This window comes from Somniosus microcephalus, chromosome 4 (genome assembly GCF_052327205.1).
Source record: "Somniosus microcephalus isolate GS21.2 chromosome 4, FLI_Smic_1.0, whole genome shotgun sequence".
Lineage (NCBI taxonomy): Eukaryota > Metazoa > Chordata > Chondrichthyes > Squaliformes > Somniosidae > Somniosus > Somniosus microcephalus.
Window position 1 is genome coordinate 313,662,737 of NC_140990.1, and position 18,043 is coordinate 313,680,779.

General features: G+C 51.9%; 1 protein-coding gene across 3 annotated transcripts in view; it reads right to left on the bottom strand.

Annotated features, from left to right (window-relative positions):
* The window catches only part of spega (striated muscle enriched protein kinase a), a 536,975-nt gene that overhangs the window by 350,378 nt on the left and 168,554 nt on the right, over positions 1–18,043 (bottom strand). The window contains exon 3 of one of the 3 annotated variants that reach the window (XM_085986742.1): positions 3,016–3,050. The exons of the other annotated variants lie outside the window; for them this stretch is intronic. Within the exon in view, the coding sequence (XP_085842868.1) occupies positions 3,016–3,050 (35 nt within the window). The remainder of the gene's footprint in view (positions 1–3,015; positions 3,051–18,043) is intronic. 3 annotated transcript variants of the gene reach the window in all.

The following is an 18,043-nucleotide window of genomic DNA, read 5'->3' on the forward strand; positions in this document are numbered from 1 at the left end:
GGGAGAAGGGGAAGTGCAACGAGACCTGGGTGTCCTTGTGCACCAGTCGCTGAAGGTAAGCATGCAGGTGCAGCAGGCGGTTAAGAAGGCAAATGATATGTTGGCCTTCATAGCGAGAGGGTTTGAGTCCAGAACCAGGGGTCACAGTCTAAGGATAAGGGGTAAGCCATTTAGGACAGAGATGAGGAGGAATTTCTTCACCCAGAGAGTGGTGAACCTGTGGAATTCTCTACCACAGAAGGCAGTTGAGGCCAATTCATTAAATATATTCAAGAAGGAGTTGGATATATTTCTTAAGGCTAAAGGGATCAAAGGATATGGGGAGAAAGCAGGGACCGGGTACTGAATTTGGATGATCAGCCATGATCGCATTGAATGGCGGAGCAGGCTCGAGGGGCCGAATGGCCTACTCCTGCTCCTATCTTCTATGTGTTCAGTTCTGGGCCCCGCACCTCAGGAAGAATATATCGATCTTGGAGGGGGAGCAGTGCAGATTCACCAGAATGATACCGGGGCTAAAAAGGTTAAATGACGAGGACAGGTTGCACAGACTGGGCTTGTATTCCCTCGAATATAGAAGATTAAGGGATGGTCTAACCGAGGTGTTTAAGATGATTAAAGGATTTGATAGGGTGGAGAGAGAGAAACTATTTCCTCTGGTGGGGCAGCCATAGGAACAGGAGGCCATTCAGCCCCTCGAGCCCGTTCTGCCATTCAATGTGATCATGGCTGATCTGCACCTTAACTCCTTCTACCCGCCTTGGTTCTGTAACCCTCGATACCCTTACCCAACAAAAATCTACCGATCACAGTTTTGAAATTTTCAATTGACCCCCCCAGCCTCAACGGCTTTTTGAGAGGTTCAGATTTCCACAACCCATCCATAACAAGGGGGGCGTAACCTTAAAATTAGAGCCAGGCCGTTCAGGGGTGATGTCAGGAAGCACTTCTTCACACAAAGGGGAGTGAATATCTGGAACTCTCTCCCCCATAAAGCTGTTAAGCGAATCCAAGTGAGATGCTGACCGCGTCTTGTTGGATATCCGTGGAAAAGCTTTAGTTGAATCATGCCCCTATTTGTAACCCCCAGGCCACAGTTCTGTAACGGAAATCTTTCTCACGAGCATTTCTGGAGATGTGTTCCCGCTAGGATTGTTCCCGTGAGCTATAGTTTCTTGTGTTCGAATTTCCCTCCTCACCCTCTCACCCAGCTCTTTTCCCTCTCTCTCTCCTGAAGGCACTGGTCCCCTGCTGGGATACAGTAACCACGGATGCATGCTGTTCAAGTAACCATTCTTCAGGAGGGGAATCACAACCCAGCCTGGTCGCTCTTGCCCACACGTGGACTTTCACGAAGGAGGGTCACCAGCCAGCGGCCGGGAACAGGGACCGTGACTGATTTTTCCTTCCCGAAAGAAATAAAAGGAAAATTTGCATTTCTATAGCGCCTTTCACGACCTCAGGACGTCCCAAAGCGTTTTACAGCCAATGAAGTACTTTTTGAAGTGTGGTCACTGTTGTAATGTAGGAAAAGCGGCAGCCAATATGCGCACAGCAAGCTCCCACAAACAGCAATGTGATAATGACCAGATCATCTGTTGTAGTGATGTTGGTTGAGGGATAAATATTGGCCCAGAATGGAGGTGGGGGGTGGGGCGGGGTGGAAAACTCTCTGGCTCTCTTCGAAATAGAGGCCGGGGGATCTTTTATGTCCACCTGAGAGGGCAGACAGGGACCTCGGTTTAACGGCAACTCCGACAGTGCCGCACTCCTTCAGGACTGCGCTGAGCACAAGGGCACCCAGACCAGTTGGAGCACCCCCTTTCTGCTGTTTCATCCGTTACCCATGGGTTGGTATCCATGGAGAAACGTCACTGATGCTGCGATCACACTAAAACCAGCTGAGCCGCTCACTGCCTCTCCCCCATTCCTGTCTATGTGACATTTTGTCCACCATTTTTACTTTTTCCCCACCAATTTTGTACTCTTCAGATTGAATCTTAAAGCACAGGAGGAGGCCATTCGGCCCATCGTGCCTGTGCCGGCTCTTCGAAAGAGCTCTCCAATTAGTCCCACTCACCTGCCTTTATAGAACAATATCTTTCCACATTGTACATAAATAATTTTTAAATATTGGGAGATGATTTAGCTCTTGCTCTCACGGTCTAGTGTTTCCATTCATTGGTCTACTGGAGTTCTATGGAACCCTCTCCAATTGTCCGAACCTAATCCGCTACCCCCAGCATTCTGAAATATTCCAGCTTAAATGTGTTTTCACAAGATAGGTTTGGATGAAGTAGGTGACGCCAATCGCCCCAGAATACCATATTTCTGTTATAGGGTTGACATTCATCCGAATAGGAACTCAGGTTAGCATAAGGACAGACAAGACAGGGCTCAGCTTCAACACGTCATCTGAAAGACGGCCCCTCCGACAGTGCAGCACTCCCGCAGCACTGCACGGGGAGTGTCAGCCCCGAGAGTGGGCCTCAACCCTCCTGATGCAGAGGTGAGCCACACTATAAGGAAGGAAGAAAAGGAAAGGGAAGGAATGGAGGGAAGGGAGGAAGGAATGGAGGGAAGGAAGGAAAGAAGGAAGGAAAGGGAAGGGAAGGGAAGGAAGGAAGGAAGAAAAGATGGAAGGAAGGAAAGATGGAAGGAAGGAAGGATGGAAGGAAGGAAGGGAAGGGAGAGAGGGAAGAAAGAGAGGGAGGGAAGGAAGGAAGGGAAGGAAGGAAGGAAGGGAGGAAAGAACATATTTATTTCGCATCTTTCACGCCTCAGGATGTCTCAAAGTGCTTCACAGCCAAGGAAGTTTAAACATTGTCGGCTAACATACATGGTAAAGCCCCCCCCCCATCCAACCATCTCTCCCACACCATTTAGAGGTTGTACTTTTGACACAACACCTGCCTATCCCCCAACCCCGCTCCACTCATCTCACCCTGGCCCCCTTCCCGTTTAGCCTCTCAGTCGGTTAATAAACAAATCGTAGAGACAGAAGCGTTTCCATACCATAACTTTGTTTCCTGCAGGAGCGGAATACTTCGCTTCCATGGGGGCAGCAAGAGAAAGCAGATATTATAAAACGGTTACTAACACAGCACACACAAGAATAGCAAGAACAAGCAAAGCCCCCTCGCCACATGGGCGACTCGCGCATAGCAAGCAGGTACAATGGGCGTAACCGCAAAAACGCACAGGAAGAGTTCACGGTTAACACGCTGTTGCCGGCGCCTGAACGCTCGACGCCACACGCCCAGGACACGACACCCCTCTCCAGCCCCCCCACCCCCCCACACCCACCCTCCTCACCCCCACCCACCAGCCTGAATTTCAATCCCAGCATCGTAATTCTCATGGAGTTCCTGCCCCAGCCTGGCTGGAGAGGTGTTTAAACATGGAAGTGTGTTAACCAGACACACAATGTTCAGAGTCACGTACAAGCCCCGCTCAAAATCAGACCGATCGAAAAACATCCTGTGATTTAAAATTAAGAAAGAAAGACTTGCATTTCTATAGCACCTTTCATGACCTCAGGACATCCCAAAGCACTTTACAGCCAATGAAGTACCTTTGAAGTGTAGTCACTGTTGTAATGTAGGAAACGTGACAGCCAATTTGCGCACAGCAAGCTCCCACAGACAGCAATGTGATAATGACCAGATAATCTGTTTTTTAGTTATGTTGATTGAGAGATAAATATTGGCCCCAGGGAAGAACTCCCCTGCTCTTCTTTGAAATAGTGGCCGTGGGATCTTTTACATCCACCTGAGAGGGCATACAGGGCCTTAGTTTTAAAGTCTCATCTGAAAGACGGCATCTCCGACAGTGCGGCACTCCCTCAGCACTGCACTGGGAGTGTCAGCCTAGATTTTTGTGTTCAAGTCTCCTGGAACGGGACTTTGAACCCACGACCTTCTGACTCAGAGGCGAGAGTGCTGCCCACTGAGCCAAGGCTGGCATTAACATAAAGAGTGGCATTTGAGACCAGAGCCTAGAAATGACTTTAATTTTTATCTTAACAAGTTTAATGCCCCCATTTAAATAGCGGAGAGAGGAATTTGATGCAAGTAAAATACGTACGCGGAAGAACATTAGCGACAGCCATTTCTACCCTTAAATATCGAAATACCACAGTGGCTCCTCTGAACTTCTGAAGAGCAGGGCAGCTCCAATGTGGAAGAGCCACGAAATAGTCAGCGTGTTCTTTACACACCCATATTGATTCTGCTCCGAACAGCGAATGGCTCAAAACTTTCCCCAAGAATCCCAAAGTGTCAGCAGCAAAAGGAACGTTCCTTCCAGGCATAACTACCACACCATAAGATTAAAGACATGATTAGCTATCTGTATAGGTTAATTTTTTGGTCACGCTTTTCTGTCAATGTAAAATGTTATGTCAAAATTTCCCATTCAATTTTACTATGTCAACTGTTACAATGTAATTGTATGCTCCGGCCACTGGATAGCGCCATGGAGCCAGTTAATGAACTCTGCCACACCTCTGTCACCATCTTGTATAGGACAATAAATAAAGTGCATATTCATCAACTGACTGGGCATAACACTGCAGGCAATTTACTGGCATTGATTATTGGGTCTGTCTCAGTGAGAGACCCTAAACCAACCCAAACCTCGCTCCAGTAAAGAGTTACAGTGATTGTTTACAAATGGCTGAACTAGTGCTGTTTAGTTGAGTAGCAGCAGGATTTTCTTTTCCCAGCGATTTTACATCGAGTCTACAGCACGGAAACAGGCCATTCGGCCCATTGTGTCCGCACCGGCCAACAAAGAGCTATCCAGCCTAATCCCACTCCCCAGCTCTTGGTCCGTAGCCCTGCAGGTTAGAGCATCCCAAGTGCACATCAAGTACTTTTTAAATGTGGTTAGGGTTCCTGCCTCTACCACCCTTTCAGGCAGTGAGTTCCAGACCCCCACAACCCTCTGGGTGAAGAAATTTCCCCTCAAATCCCCTCTAAACCTTCCACCAATTACTTTAAATCTGTGCCCCCTGGTTTTTGACCCCTCTGCTAAGGGAAATAGGTCCTTTCAATCCACTTTATCTATGCCCCTCATAATTTTATACACCTCAATAAGGTCTCCCCTCAGCCTCCTCTGTTCCAAGGAAAACAGACCCAGCCTATCCAGTCTTTCCTCATAGCTAAGATTCTCTACTCCCAGTAACATCCTTCTAAATCTCCTCTGTACCCTCTCTAGTGCAATCACATCTTTCCTGTAATGTGGTGACCAGAACTGCACACAGTACTCTAGCTGAGGCCTAACTAGTGTTTTATACAGTTGAAGCATAACCCCTCTGCTCTTGTATTCTGTGCCATGGCTAATAAAGGCAAGCATTCCGTATGTCTTCTTAACCACCCAATCTACCTCGCCTGCTACCTTCAGGGATCTGTGGACATGCACTCCAAGGTCCCTTTGTTCCTCTACACTACTCAGTGTCCTACCATTTAATGTGTACAGGAAACTTTCTGGTATCCAGCACGGACGGGGCCGACGTGTTGCCAGTTCATCAACAATTCCGGATAATCGAACGCTATAGTAAAAGATACGGAGCTCAGAGCTCCGTATAAAGCAACAAACCCTGTGCTTCAAAACAATCGGCACAAGTTGCAAGCATCTCTGTACCTTAGCAACAGCTTCAGCTATACCCGTGCACAGCAACAAATGGAGTAAAAAAAGTAACTAAAAGTAAAAAAAGTAACCTGAACCGACTCCTGAATTTTGCCGGTGGATAGAGCGTTCCGGTTATTTAGGGGCCGGTTAATCGAAAGTTTCCTGTATTCCTTTGCCTTGTTAGCCCTCCCCAAATGCATTAACTCACACTTCTCCGGATTGAATTCCATTTGCCACTGTTCTGCCCAGCTGACCAATTTATTGATATCTTCCTGCAGTCTACAGCTTCCTTCCTCAGTATCGACCACACAGCAGATTTTAGTATCATCAGCAAACTTCATCATCATACCCGCTATATTCAAGTCTAGATCATTGATATATACCACAAAAAGCAAGGGACCTAGTACTGAGCCCAGTGGTCATTGATCAGGTCTGAGCCCTGCGGTCATTGATCAGGTCTGAGCCCTGCGGTCATTGATCAGGTCTGAGCCCTGCAGTCATTGATCAGGTCTGAGCCGAGGGATTGATCAGGTCTGAGCCCTGCGGTCATTGATCAGGTCTGAGCTCTGCGGTCATTGATCAGGTCTGAGCCCTGCGGTCATTGATCAGGTCTGAGCTCTGCGGTCATTGATCAGGTCTGAGCTCTGCGGTCATTGATCAGGTCTGAGCCCTGCGGTCATTGATCAGGTCTGAGCCGAGGCATTGATCAGGTCTGAGCCCTGCAGTCATTGATCAGGTCGGAGCCCTTCGGTCATTGATCAGGTCTGAGCCGAGGCATTGATCAGGTCTGAGCCCTGCGGTCATTGATCAGGTCTGAGTCCAGGCATTGATCAGGTCTGAGCCCTGAGGTCATTGATCAGGTCTGAGCCCTGTGGTCATTGATCAGGTCTGAGCCCTGCAGTCATTGATCAGGTCTGAGCCCTGTTGTCATTGATCAGGTCTGAGCCCAGGCATTGATCAGGTCTGAGCCCTGCGGTCATTGATCAGGTCTAAGCCCAGGCATTGATCAGGTCTGAGCCCAGGCATTGATCAGGTCTGAGCCCTGCGGTCATTGATCAGGTCTGAGCCCTGCGGTCATTGATCAGGTCTGAGCCCTGCGGTCATTGATCAGGTCTGAGCCGAGGCATTGATCAGGTCTGAGCCCTGCAGTCATTGATCAGGTCTGAGCCCTGCAGTCATTGATCAGGTCTGAGCCGAGGCATTGATCAGGTCTGAGCCCTGCGGTCATTGATCAGGTCTGAGCCCAGGCATTGATCAGGTCTGAGCCCTGAGGTCATTGATCAGGTCTGAGCCCAGGCATTGATCAGGTCTGAGCCCTGCGGTCATTGATCAGGTCTGAGCCCTGTGGTCATTGATCAGGTCTGAGCCCTGCGGTCATTGATCAGGTCTGAGCCCTGTTGTCATTGATCAGGTCTGAGCCCTGTTGTCATTGATCAGGTCTGAGCCCAGGCATTGATCAGGTCTGAGCCCTGCGGTCATTGATCAGGTCTAAGCCCAGGCATTGATCAGGTCTGAGCCCAGGCATTGATCAGGTCTGAGCCCTGCGGTCGTTGATCAGGTCTGAGCCGAGGGATTGATCAGGTCTGAGCCCTGCGGTCATTGATCAGGTCTGAGCTCAGGCATTGATCAGGTCTGAGCCCAGGCATTGATCAGGTCTGAGCCCTGCGGTCATTGATCAGGTCTGAGCCCTGCGGTCATTGATCAGGTCTGAGCCCTGCGGTCATTGATCAGGTCTGAGCCCAGGCATTGATCAGGTCTGGGCCCTGTGGTCATTGATCAGGTCTGAGCCCTGTGGTCATTGATCAGGTCTGAGCCCAGGCATTGATCAGGTCTGGGCCCTGTGGTCTTTGATCAGGTCTGAGCCCTGTGGTCATTGATCAGGTCTGAGCCCAGGCATTGATCAGGTCTGAGCCCTGTGGTCAATGATCAAGTCTGAGCCCTGCGGTCATTGATCAGGTCTGAGCCCTGGCATTGATCAGGTCTGGGCCCTGTGGTCATTCATCAGGTCTGAGCCCTGCGGTCATTGATCAGGTCTGAGCCCAGGCATTGATCAGGTCTGGGCCCTGTGGTCATTGATCAGGTCTGAGCCCTGCGATCATTGATCAGGTCTGAGCCCTGCGGTCATTGATCAGGTCTGAGCCCAGGCATTGATCAGGTCTGAGCCCAGGCATTGATCAGGTCTGAGCCCAGGCATTGATCAGGTCTGAGCCCAGGCATTGATCAGGTCTGAGCCCTGCGGTCATTGATCAGGTCTGAGCCCAGGCATTGATCAGGTCTGTGCCCTGTGGTCATTGATCAGGTCTGAGCCCAGGCATTGATCAGGTCTGAGCCCTGCGGTCATTGATCAGGTCTGAGCCCAGGCATTGATCAGGTCTGAGCCCTGCGGTCATTGATCAGGTCTGAGCCCAGGCATTGATCAGGTCTGTGCCCTGTGGTCATTGATCAGGTCTGTGCTCAGGCATTGATCAGGTCTGAGCCCTGCGGTCATTGATCAGGTCTGAGCCCTGTGGTCATTGATCAGGTCTGAGCCCAGACATTGATCAGGTCTGAGCCTAGGCATTGATCAGGTCTGAGCCCTGCAGTCATTGATCAGGTCTGAGCCCAGGCATTGATCAGGTCTGAGCCCAGGCATTGATCAGGTCTGAGCCCTGCGGTCATTGATCAGGTCTGAGCCCAGGCATTGATCAGGTCTGAGCCCAGGCATTGATCAGGTCTGAGCCCTGCGGTCATTGATCAGGTCTGAGCCCAGGCATTGATCAGGTCTGAGCCCAGGCATTGATCAGGTCTGAGTCCAGGCATTGATCAGGTCTGAGCCCTGCAGTCATTGATCAGGTCTGAGCCCAGGCATTGATCAGGTCTGAGCCCTGTGGTCACTGATCAGGTCTGAGCCCAGGCATTGATCAGGTCTGAGCCCTGCAGTCATTGATCAGGTCTGAGCCCAGGCATTGATCAGGTCTGAGCCCTGCAGTCATTGATCAGGTCTGAGCCCAGGCATTGATCAGGTCTGAGCCCAGGCATTGATCAGGTCTGAGCCCTGCGGTCATTGATCAGGTCTGAGCCCAGGCATTGATCAGGTCTGAGCCCAGGCATTGATCAGGTCTGAGTCCAGGCATTGATCAGGTCTGAGCCCTGCAGTCATTGATCAGGTCTGAGCCCTGGCATTGATCAGGTCTGAGCCCTGTGGTCACTGATCAGGTCTGAGCCCAGGCATTGATCAGGTCTGAGCCCTGCAGTCATTGATCAGGTCTGAGCCCAGGCATTGATCAGGTCTGAGCCCTGCGGTCATTGATCAGGTCTGAGCCCTGCGGTCATTGATCAGGTCTGAGCCCAGGCATTGATCAGGTCTGAGCCCTGCGGTCATTGATCAGGTCTGAGCCCTGCGGTCATTGATCAGGTCTGAGCCCTGTGGCCATTGATCAGGTCTGAGCCCAGGCATTGATCAGGTCTGAGCCCTGTGGTCATTGATCAGGTCTGAGCCCTGCGGTAATTGATCAGGTCTGAGCCCAGACATTGATCAGGTCTGAGCCCTGCGGTCATTGATCAGGTCTGAGCCCAGCGGTCATTGATCAGGTCTGAGCCCTGCAGTCATTGATCAGGTCTGAGCCCAGGCATTGATCAGGTCTGAGCCCTGCGGTCATTGATCAGGTCTGAGCCCTGTGGTCATTGATCAGGTCTGAGCCCTGCGGACCTTGATCAGTTCTGAGCCCAGGCATTGATCAGGTCTGAGCCCTGAGGTCATTGATCAGGTCTGAGCCCTGTGGTCATTGATCAGGTCTGAGCCCTGCGGTCATTGATCTGGTCTGAGCCCTGTTGTCATTGATCAGGTCTGAGCCCTGCGGTCATTGATCAGGTCTGAGCCCAGACATTGATCAGGTCTGAGCCCTGCGGTCATTGATCAGGTCTGAGCCCTGCGGTCATTGGTCAGGTCTGAGCCGAGGCATTGATCAGGTCTGAGCCCTGCGGCCATTGATCAGGTCTGAGCCCAGGCATTGATCAGGTCTGAGCCCAGGCATTGATCAGGTCTGAGCCCTGCGGTCATTAATCAGGTCTGAGCCCTGCGGTCATTGATCAGGTCCGAGCCCAGGCATTGATCAGGTCTGCGCCCTGCGGTCATTGATCAGGTCTGAGCCCAGGCATTGATCGGGTCTGAGCCCTGCGGTCATTGATCAGGTCTGAGCCCAGGCATTGATCAGATCTGAGCCCTGTGGTCATTGATCAGGTCTGAGCCCAGGCATTGATCAGGTCTGAGCCCTGCGGTCATTGATCAGGTCTGAGCCCTGCGGTCATTGATCAGGTCTGAGCCCTGCGGTCATTGATCAGGTCTGAGCCCAGGCATTGATCAGGTCTGGGCCCTGTGGTCATTGATCAGGTCTGAGCCCTGTGGTCATTGATCAGGTCTGAGCCCAGGCATTGATCAGGTCTGGGCCCTGTGGTCTTTGATCAGGTCTGAGCCCTGTGGTCATTGATCAGGTCTGAGCCCAGGCATTGATCAGGTCTGAGCCCTGTGGTCAATGATCAAGTCTGAGCCCTGCGGTCATTGATCAGGTCTGAGCCCTGGCATTGATCAGGTCTGGGCCCTGTGGTCATTGATCAGGTCTGAGCCCTGCGGTCATTGATCAGGTCTGAGCCCAGGCATTGATCAGGTCTGGGCCCTGTGGTCATTGATCAGGTCTGAGCCCTGCGATCATTGATCAGGTCTGAGCCCTGCGGTCATTGATCAGGTCTGAGCCCAGGCATTGATCAGGTCTGGGCCCTGCGGTCACTGATCAGGTCTGAGCCCAGCAGTCATTGATCAGGTCTGAGCCCAGGCCTTGATCAGGTCTGAGCCCTGCGGTCATTGATCAGGTCTGAGCCCAGGCATTGATCAGGTCTGTGCCCTGTGGTCATTGATCAGGTCTGAGCCCAGGCATTGATCAGGTCTGAGCCCTGCGGTCATTGATCAGGTCTGAGCCCAGGCATTGATCAGGTCTGAGCCCTGCGGTCATTGATCAGGTCTGAGCCCAGGCATTGATCAGGTCTGTGCCCTGTGGTCATTGATCAGGTCTGTGCCCAGGCATTGATCAGGTCTGAGCCCTGCGGTCATTGATCAGGTCTGAGCCCTGCGGTCATTGATCAGGTCTGAGTCCAGGCATTGATCAGGTCTGAGCCCAGGCATTGATCAGGTCTGAGCCCAGGCATTGATCAGGTCTGAGCCCAGGCATTGATCCGGTCTGAGCCCTGTGGTCATTCATCAGGTCTGAGCCCAGACATTGATCAGGTCTGAGCCTAGGCATTGATCAGGTCTGAGCCCTGCAGTCATTGATCAGGTCTGAGCCCAGGCATTGATCAGGTCTGAGCCCAGGCATTGATCAGGTCTGAGCCCTGCGGGCATTGATCAGGTCTGAGCCCAGGCATTGATCAGGTCTGAGCCCAGGCATTGATCAGGTCTGAGCCCCGCGGTCATTGATCAGGTCTGAGCCCAGGCATTGATCAGGTCTGAGCCCAGGCATTGATCAGGTCTGAGTCCAGGCATTGATCAGGTCTGAGCCCTGCAGTCATTGATCAGGTCTGAGCCCAGGCATTGATCAGGTCTTAGCCCTGTGGTCACTGATCAGGTCTGAGCCCAGGCATTGATCAGGTCTGAGCCCTGCGGTCATTGATCAGGTCTGAGCCCTGCGGTCATTGATCAGGTCTGAGCCCAGGCATTGATCAGGTCTGAGCCCTGCGGTCATTGATCAGGTCTGAGCCCTGCGGTCATTGATCAGGTCTGAGCCCTGTGGCCATTGATCAGGTCTGAGCCCAGGCATTGATCAGGTCTGAGCCCTGTGGTCATTGATCAGGTCTGAGCCCTGCGGTAATTGATCAGGTCTGAGCCCAGACATTGATCAGGTCTGAGCCCTGCGGTCATTGATCAGGTCTGAGCCCAGCGGTCATTGATCAGGTCTGAGCCCTGCAGTCATTGATCAGGTCTGAGCCCAGGCATTGATCAGGTCTGAGCCCTGCGGTCATTGATCAGGTCTGAGCCCTGTGGTCATTGATCAGGTCTGAGCCCTGCGGACCTTGATCAGTTCTGAGCCCAGGCATTGATCAGGTCTGAGCCCTGAGGTCATTGATCAGGTCTGAGCCCTGTGGTCATTGATCAGGTCTGAGCCCTGCGGTCATTGATCAGGTCTGAGCCCTGTTGTCATTGATCAGGTCTGAGCCCTGCGGTCATTGATCAGGTCTGAGCCCAGACATTGATCAGGTCTGAGCCCTGCGGTCATTGATCAGGTCTGAGCCCTGCGGTCATTGGTCAGGTCTGAGCCGAGGCATTGATCAGGTCTGAGCCCTGCGGCCATTGATCAGGTCTGAGCCCAGGCATTGATCAGGTCTGAGCCCAGGCATTGATCAGGTCTGAGCCCTGCGGTCATTAATCAGGTCTGAGCCCTGCGGTCATTGATCAGGTCCGAGCCCAGGCATTGATCAGGTCTGCGCCCTGCGGTCATTGATCAGGTCTGAGCCCAGGCATTGATCAGGTCTGAGCCCAGGCAATGATCGGGTCTGAGCCCTGCGGTCATTGATCAGGTCTGAGCCCAGGCATTGATCAGATCTGAGCCCTGTGGCCATTGATCAGGTCTGAGCCCAGGCATTGATCAGGTCTGAGCCCTGCGGTCATTGATCAGGTCTGAGCCCTGCGGTCATTGATCAGGTCTGAGCCCTGCGGTCATTGATCAGGTCTGAGCCCAGGCATTGATCAGGTCTGGGCCCTGTGGTCATTGATCAGGTCTGAGCCCTGTGGTCATTGATCAGGTCTGAGCCCAGGCATTGATCAGGTCTGGGCCCTGTGGTCTTTGATCAGGTCTGAGCCCTGTGGTCATTGATCAGGTCTGAGCCCAGGCATTGATCAGGTCTGAGCCCTGTGGTCAATGATCAAGTCTGAGCCCTGCGGTCATTGATCAGGTCTGAGCCCTGGCATTGATCAGGTCTGGGCCCTGTGGTCATTCATCAGGTCTGAGCCCTGCGGTCATTGATCAGGTCTGAGCCCAGGCATTGATCAGGTCTGGGCCCTGTGGTCATTGATCAGGTCTGAGCCCTGCGATCATTGATCAGGTCTGAGCCCTGCGGTCATTCATCAGGTCTGAGCCCAGGCATTGATCAGGTCTGAGCCCAGGCATTGATCAGGTCTGAGCCCAGGCATTGATCAGGTCTGAGCCCTGCGGTCACTGATCAGGTCTGAGCCCAGCAGTCATTGATCAGGTCTGAGCCCAGGCCTTGATCAGGTCTGAGCCCTGCGGTCATTGATCAGGTCTGAGCCCAGGCATTGATCAGGTCTGTGCCCTGTGGTCATTGATCAGGTCTGAGCCCAGGCATTGATCAGGTCTGAGCCCTGCGGTCATTGATCAGGTCTGAGCCCAGGCATTGATCAGGTCTGAGCCCTGCGGTCATTGATCAGGTCTGAGCCCAGGCATTGATCAGGTCTGTGCCCTGTGGTCATTGATCACGTCTGAGCCCTGCGGTCATTGATCAGGTCTGAGCCCTGCGGTCATTGATCAGGTCTGAGTCCAGGCATTGATCAGGTCTGAGCCCAGGCATTGATCAGGTCTGAGCCCAGGCATTGATCAGGTCTGAGCCCAGGCATTGATCCGGTCTGAGCCCTGTGGTCATTGATCAGGTCTGAGCCCAGACATTGATCAGGTCTGAGCCTAGGCATTGATCAGGTCTGAGCCCTGCAGTCATTGATCAGGTCTGAGCCCAGGCATTGATCAGGTCTGAGCCCAGGCATTGATCAGGTCTGAGCCCTGCGGTCATTGATCTGGTCTGAGCCCAGGCATTGATCAGGTCTGAGCCCAGGCATTGATCAGGTCTGAGCCCTGCGGTCATTGATCAGGTCTGAGCCCTGCGGTCATTGATCAGGTCTGAGCCCAGGCATTGATCAGGTCTGAGCCCTGCGGTCATTGATCAGGTCTGAGCCCAGGTGGTCATTGATCAGGTCTGAGCCCTGCGGTCATTGATCAGGTCTGAGCCCAGGCATTGATCATGTCTGAGCCCAGGCATTGATCAGGTCTGAGCCCTGCAGTCATTGATCAGGTCTGAGCCCTGCGGTCATTGATCAGGTCTGAGCCCAGGCATTGATCAGGTCTGAGCCCTGCGGTCATTGATCAGGTCTGAGCCCAGGCATTGATCAGGTCTGAGCCCAGGCATTGATCAGGTCTGAGCCCTGCGGTCATTGATCAGGTCTGAGGCCTGCGGTCATTGATCAGGTCTGAGCCCAGGCATTGATCAGGTCTGAGCTCTGCGGTCATTGATCAGGTCTGAGCCCTGCGTTCATTGATCAGGTCTGAGCCCAGGTGGTCAATGATCAGGTCTGAGCCCTGCGGTCATTGATCAGGTCTGAGCCCAGGCATTGATCAGGTCTGAGCCCTGCGGTCACTGATCAGGTCTGAGCCCAACGGTCATTGATCAGGTCTGAGCCCTGCGGTCATTGATCAGGTCTGAGCCCTGCGTTCATTGATCAGGTCTGAGCCGAGGTGGTCATTGATCAGGTCTGAGCCCTGCGGTCATTGATCAGGTCTGAGCCCTGCGGTCATTGATCAGGTCTGAGCCCAGGCATTGAGTGCTGACGGAACATTTCACCTCGTGAGGACATCGGAGCCCGAGGTGGGTCCCACCGTCCGCCAATGTTCACGCTGATGAGCTTTTCAGCAGCGGTCACTGGATCAACATCAGGAGCAGGTAGACGAGGCTGAAGTCTATCCCCGACCGCTGCCCACCCGCGAGCCGCAAACTCAGCAAAGAACCGAGGGATACCAGCCTGCGTTTTATGAAATAAATGCAGAGTAAGCTACAGCAACAATTATCAGGCTGTACTCGTTACAGATATGGAACTATACAGCACAGGAGGAGGCCATTCGGCCCATCGTGCCTGTGCCGGCACTCTGAAGGAGCTCTCCAATTAATCCTATTCCTCCTGCTATTTCTCCACAGCCCTGCAAATTTTTCCTTTTCAAATATTTATCCAATTCCCTTTTGAAAGTTACTATTGAATCTGCTTCCACCGCCCTTTCAGGCAGCGCATTCCAGATCACAGCAACTCGCTGCGTAAAAAAGAATTCTCCTCATCTCCCATCTGGTTCTTTGGCCAATTATCGTAAATCCTCTAGTTACCGACCCTCCTGCCAAAACTCTTCATAATTTTGAACCCCTCTGTTGATTCTCCACTTCATCTTCTCTGCTCTAAGGGGAATAACACCAGCTTCTCCAGTCTCTCCCCATAACTGAAGTCCCTCAGTCCTGGTACCATGCTAGTAAATCTCCTCCGCACCCTCTCAGTGTCACAAAGTTATCCCAAGCGGTTAATGACAGATGTGGGAGACACTGCCCAACAAAGCGATGCAGCAGCCGGAAAGCCTGCACTCGAATGTTAACTCCGACATCCCTGGTCCTGTAACCAATGCACTGGTCAGGCTGCAGTTACATCAGCTTTGTTCACCATAGACGAAAATATACAGATTTGTCTTGGAACGGATACAGGAATGAATATCAGAATGGAGAAAAAGTGTAATGGGGTGATCTGTGAGTTAATGTACCAGAGGTATGGGCTTCGATGGAGAGTTAATGTACCAGAGAGATGGGCTTCGATGGAGAGTTAATGTACCAGAGGGATGGGCTTCGATGGAGAGTTAATGTACTAGAGGGATGGGCTTCGATGGAGAGTTAATGTACTAGAGGGATGGGCTTCGATGGGAGAGTTAATGTACCAGAGGGATGGGCTTCGATGGGGGAGTTAATGTACCAGAGGGATGGGCTTCGATGGGGGAGTTAATGTACCAGAGGGATGGGCTTCGATGGGGGAGTTAATGTACCAGAGGGATGGGCTTCGATGGGGGAGTTAATGTACCAGAGGGATGGGCTTCGATGGGAGAGTTAATGTACCAGAGGGATGGGCTTCGATGGGAGAGTTAATGTACCAGAGGGATGGGCTTCGATGGGAGACTTAATGTACCAGAGGAATGGGCTTCGATGGAGAGTTAATGTACCAGAGGGATGGGCTTCGATGGGAGAGTTAATGTACCAGAGGGATGGGCTTCGATGGGAGAGTTAATGTACCAGAGGGATGGGCTTCGATGGGAGAGTTAATGTACTAGAGGGATGGGCTTCGATGGGAGAGTTAATGTACCAGAGGGATGGGCTTCGATGGGAGAGTTAATGTACTGGAGGGATGGGCTTCGATGGACAGTTAATGTACCAGAGGGATGGGTTTCGATGGGGGAGTTAATGTACCAGAGGGATGGGCTTCGATGGAGAGTTAATGTACCAGAGGGATGGGCTTCGATGGACAGTTAATGTACTAGAGGGATGGGCTTCGATGGGAGAGTTAATGTACCAGAGGGATGGGCTTCGATGGACAGTTAATGTACCAGAGGGATGGGCTTCGATGGGGAAGTTAATGTACCAGAGGGATGGGCTTCGATGGGGAAGTTAATGTACCAGAGGGATGGGCTTCGATGGGGGAGTTAATGTACTGGAGGGATGGGCTTCGATGGGAGAGTTAATGTACCAGAGGGATGGGCTTCGATGGAGAGTTACTGTACCAGAGGGATGGGCTTCGATGGGGAAGTTAATGTACCAGAGGGATGGGCTTCGATGGGGAAGTTAATGTACCAGAGGGATGGGCTTCGATGGGGGAGTTAATGTACTAGAGGGATGGGCTTCGATGGGAGAGTTAATGTACCAGAGGGATGGGCTTTGATGGGAGAGTTAATGTACTAGAGGGATGGGCTTCGATGGGAGAGTTAATGTACTAGAGGGATGGGCTTCGATGGACAGTTAATGTACTAGAGGGATGGGCTTCGATGGGGGAGTTAATGTACTAGAGGGATGGGCTTCGATGGAGAGTTAATGTACCAGAGGGATGGGCTTCGATGGGAGAGTTAATGTACCAGAGGGATGGGCTTCGATGGAGAGTTAATGTACCAGAGGGATGGGCTTCGATGGGAGAGTTAATGTACTAGAGGGATGGGCTTCGATGGGAGAGTTAATGTACCAGAGGGATGGGCTTCGATGGGAGAGTTAATGTACCAGAGGGATGGGCTTCGATGGGGGAGTTAATGTGCCAGAGGGATGGGCTTCGATGGGAGAGTTAATGTACCAGAGGGATGGACTTCGATGGGAGAGTTAATGTACTAGAGGGATGGGCTTCGATGGGAGAGTTAATGTACCAGAGGGATGGGCTTCGATGGAGAGTTAATGTACCAGAGGGATGGGCTTCGATGGGAGAGTTAATGTACTAGAGGGATGGGTTTTGATGGGGGAGTTAATGTACCAGAGGGATGGGCTTCGATGGGGGAGTTAATGTACTAGAGGGATGGGCTTCGATGGAGAGTTAAGGTACTAGAGGGATGGGCTTCGATGGAGAGTTAATGCACCAGAGGGATGGGCTTCGATGGAAGAGTTAATGTACTAGAGGGATGGGCTTCGATGGGAGAGTTAATGTACTAGAGGGATGGGCTTCGATGGAGAGTTAATGTACCAGAGGGATGGGCTTCGATGGGAGAGTTAATGTGCTAGAGGGATGGGCTTCGATGGGAGAGTTAATGTGCTAGAGGGATGGGCTTCGATGGGAGAGTTAATGTACCAGAGGGATGGGCTTCGATGGAGAGTTAATGTACCAGAGGGATGGGCTTCGATGGAGAGTTAATGTACCAGAGGGATGGGCTTCGATGGAGAGTTAATGTACCAGAGGGATGGGCTTCGATGGGAGAGTTAATGTACTAGAGGGATGGGCTTCGATGGGAGAGTTAATGTACCAGAGGGATGGGCTTCGATGGAGAGTTAATGTACCAGAGGGATGGGCTTCGATGGGGAAGTTAATGTACCAGAGGGATGGGCTTCGATGGGGAAGTTAATGTACCAGAGGGATGGGCTTCGATGGGGGAGTTAATGTACTAGAGGGATGGGCTTCGATGGGAGAGTTAATGTACCAGAGGGATGGGCTTTGATGGGAGAGTTAATGTACTAGAGGGATGGGCTTCGATGGGAGAGTTAATGTACTAGAGGGATGGGCTTCGATGGACAGTTAATGTACTAGAGGGATGGGCTTCGATGGGGGAGTTAATGTACTAGAGGGATGGGCTTCGATGGAGAGTTAATGTACCAGAGGGATGGGCTTCGATGGGACAGTTAATGTACCAGAGGGATGGGCTTCGATGGAGAGTTAATGTACCAGAGGTGTTGTGTATGTAATATGTGTGCTACTTTGAACCTATGGACAGGACTGCACTACTTGTTGGGCGTAGTGATACGCAGTACCACTCCTGGCCATAGGGGTATAAATAGTACTGTGGGTACTGATCCCCCTCAGTTCCCGCCTGTGGGCATGAAGTAAAGACCTATTTATAGTCCCTACCTCCAACCAGTAAAGACCTGTTTGAGTTATACGTTTAAGTCTTTG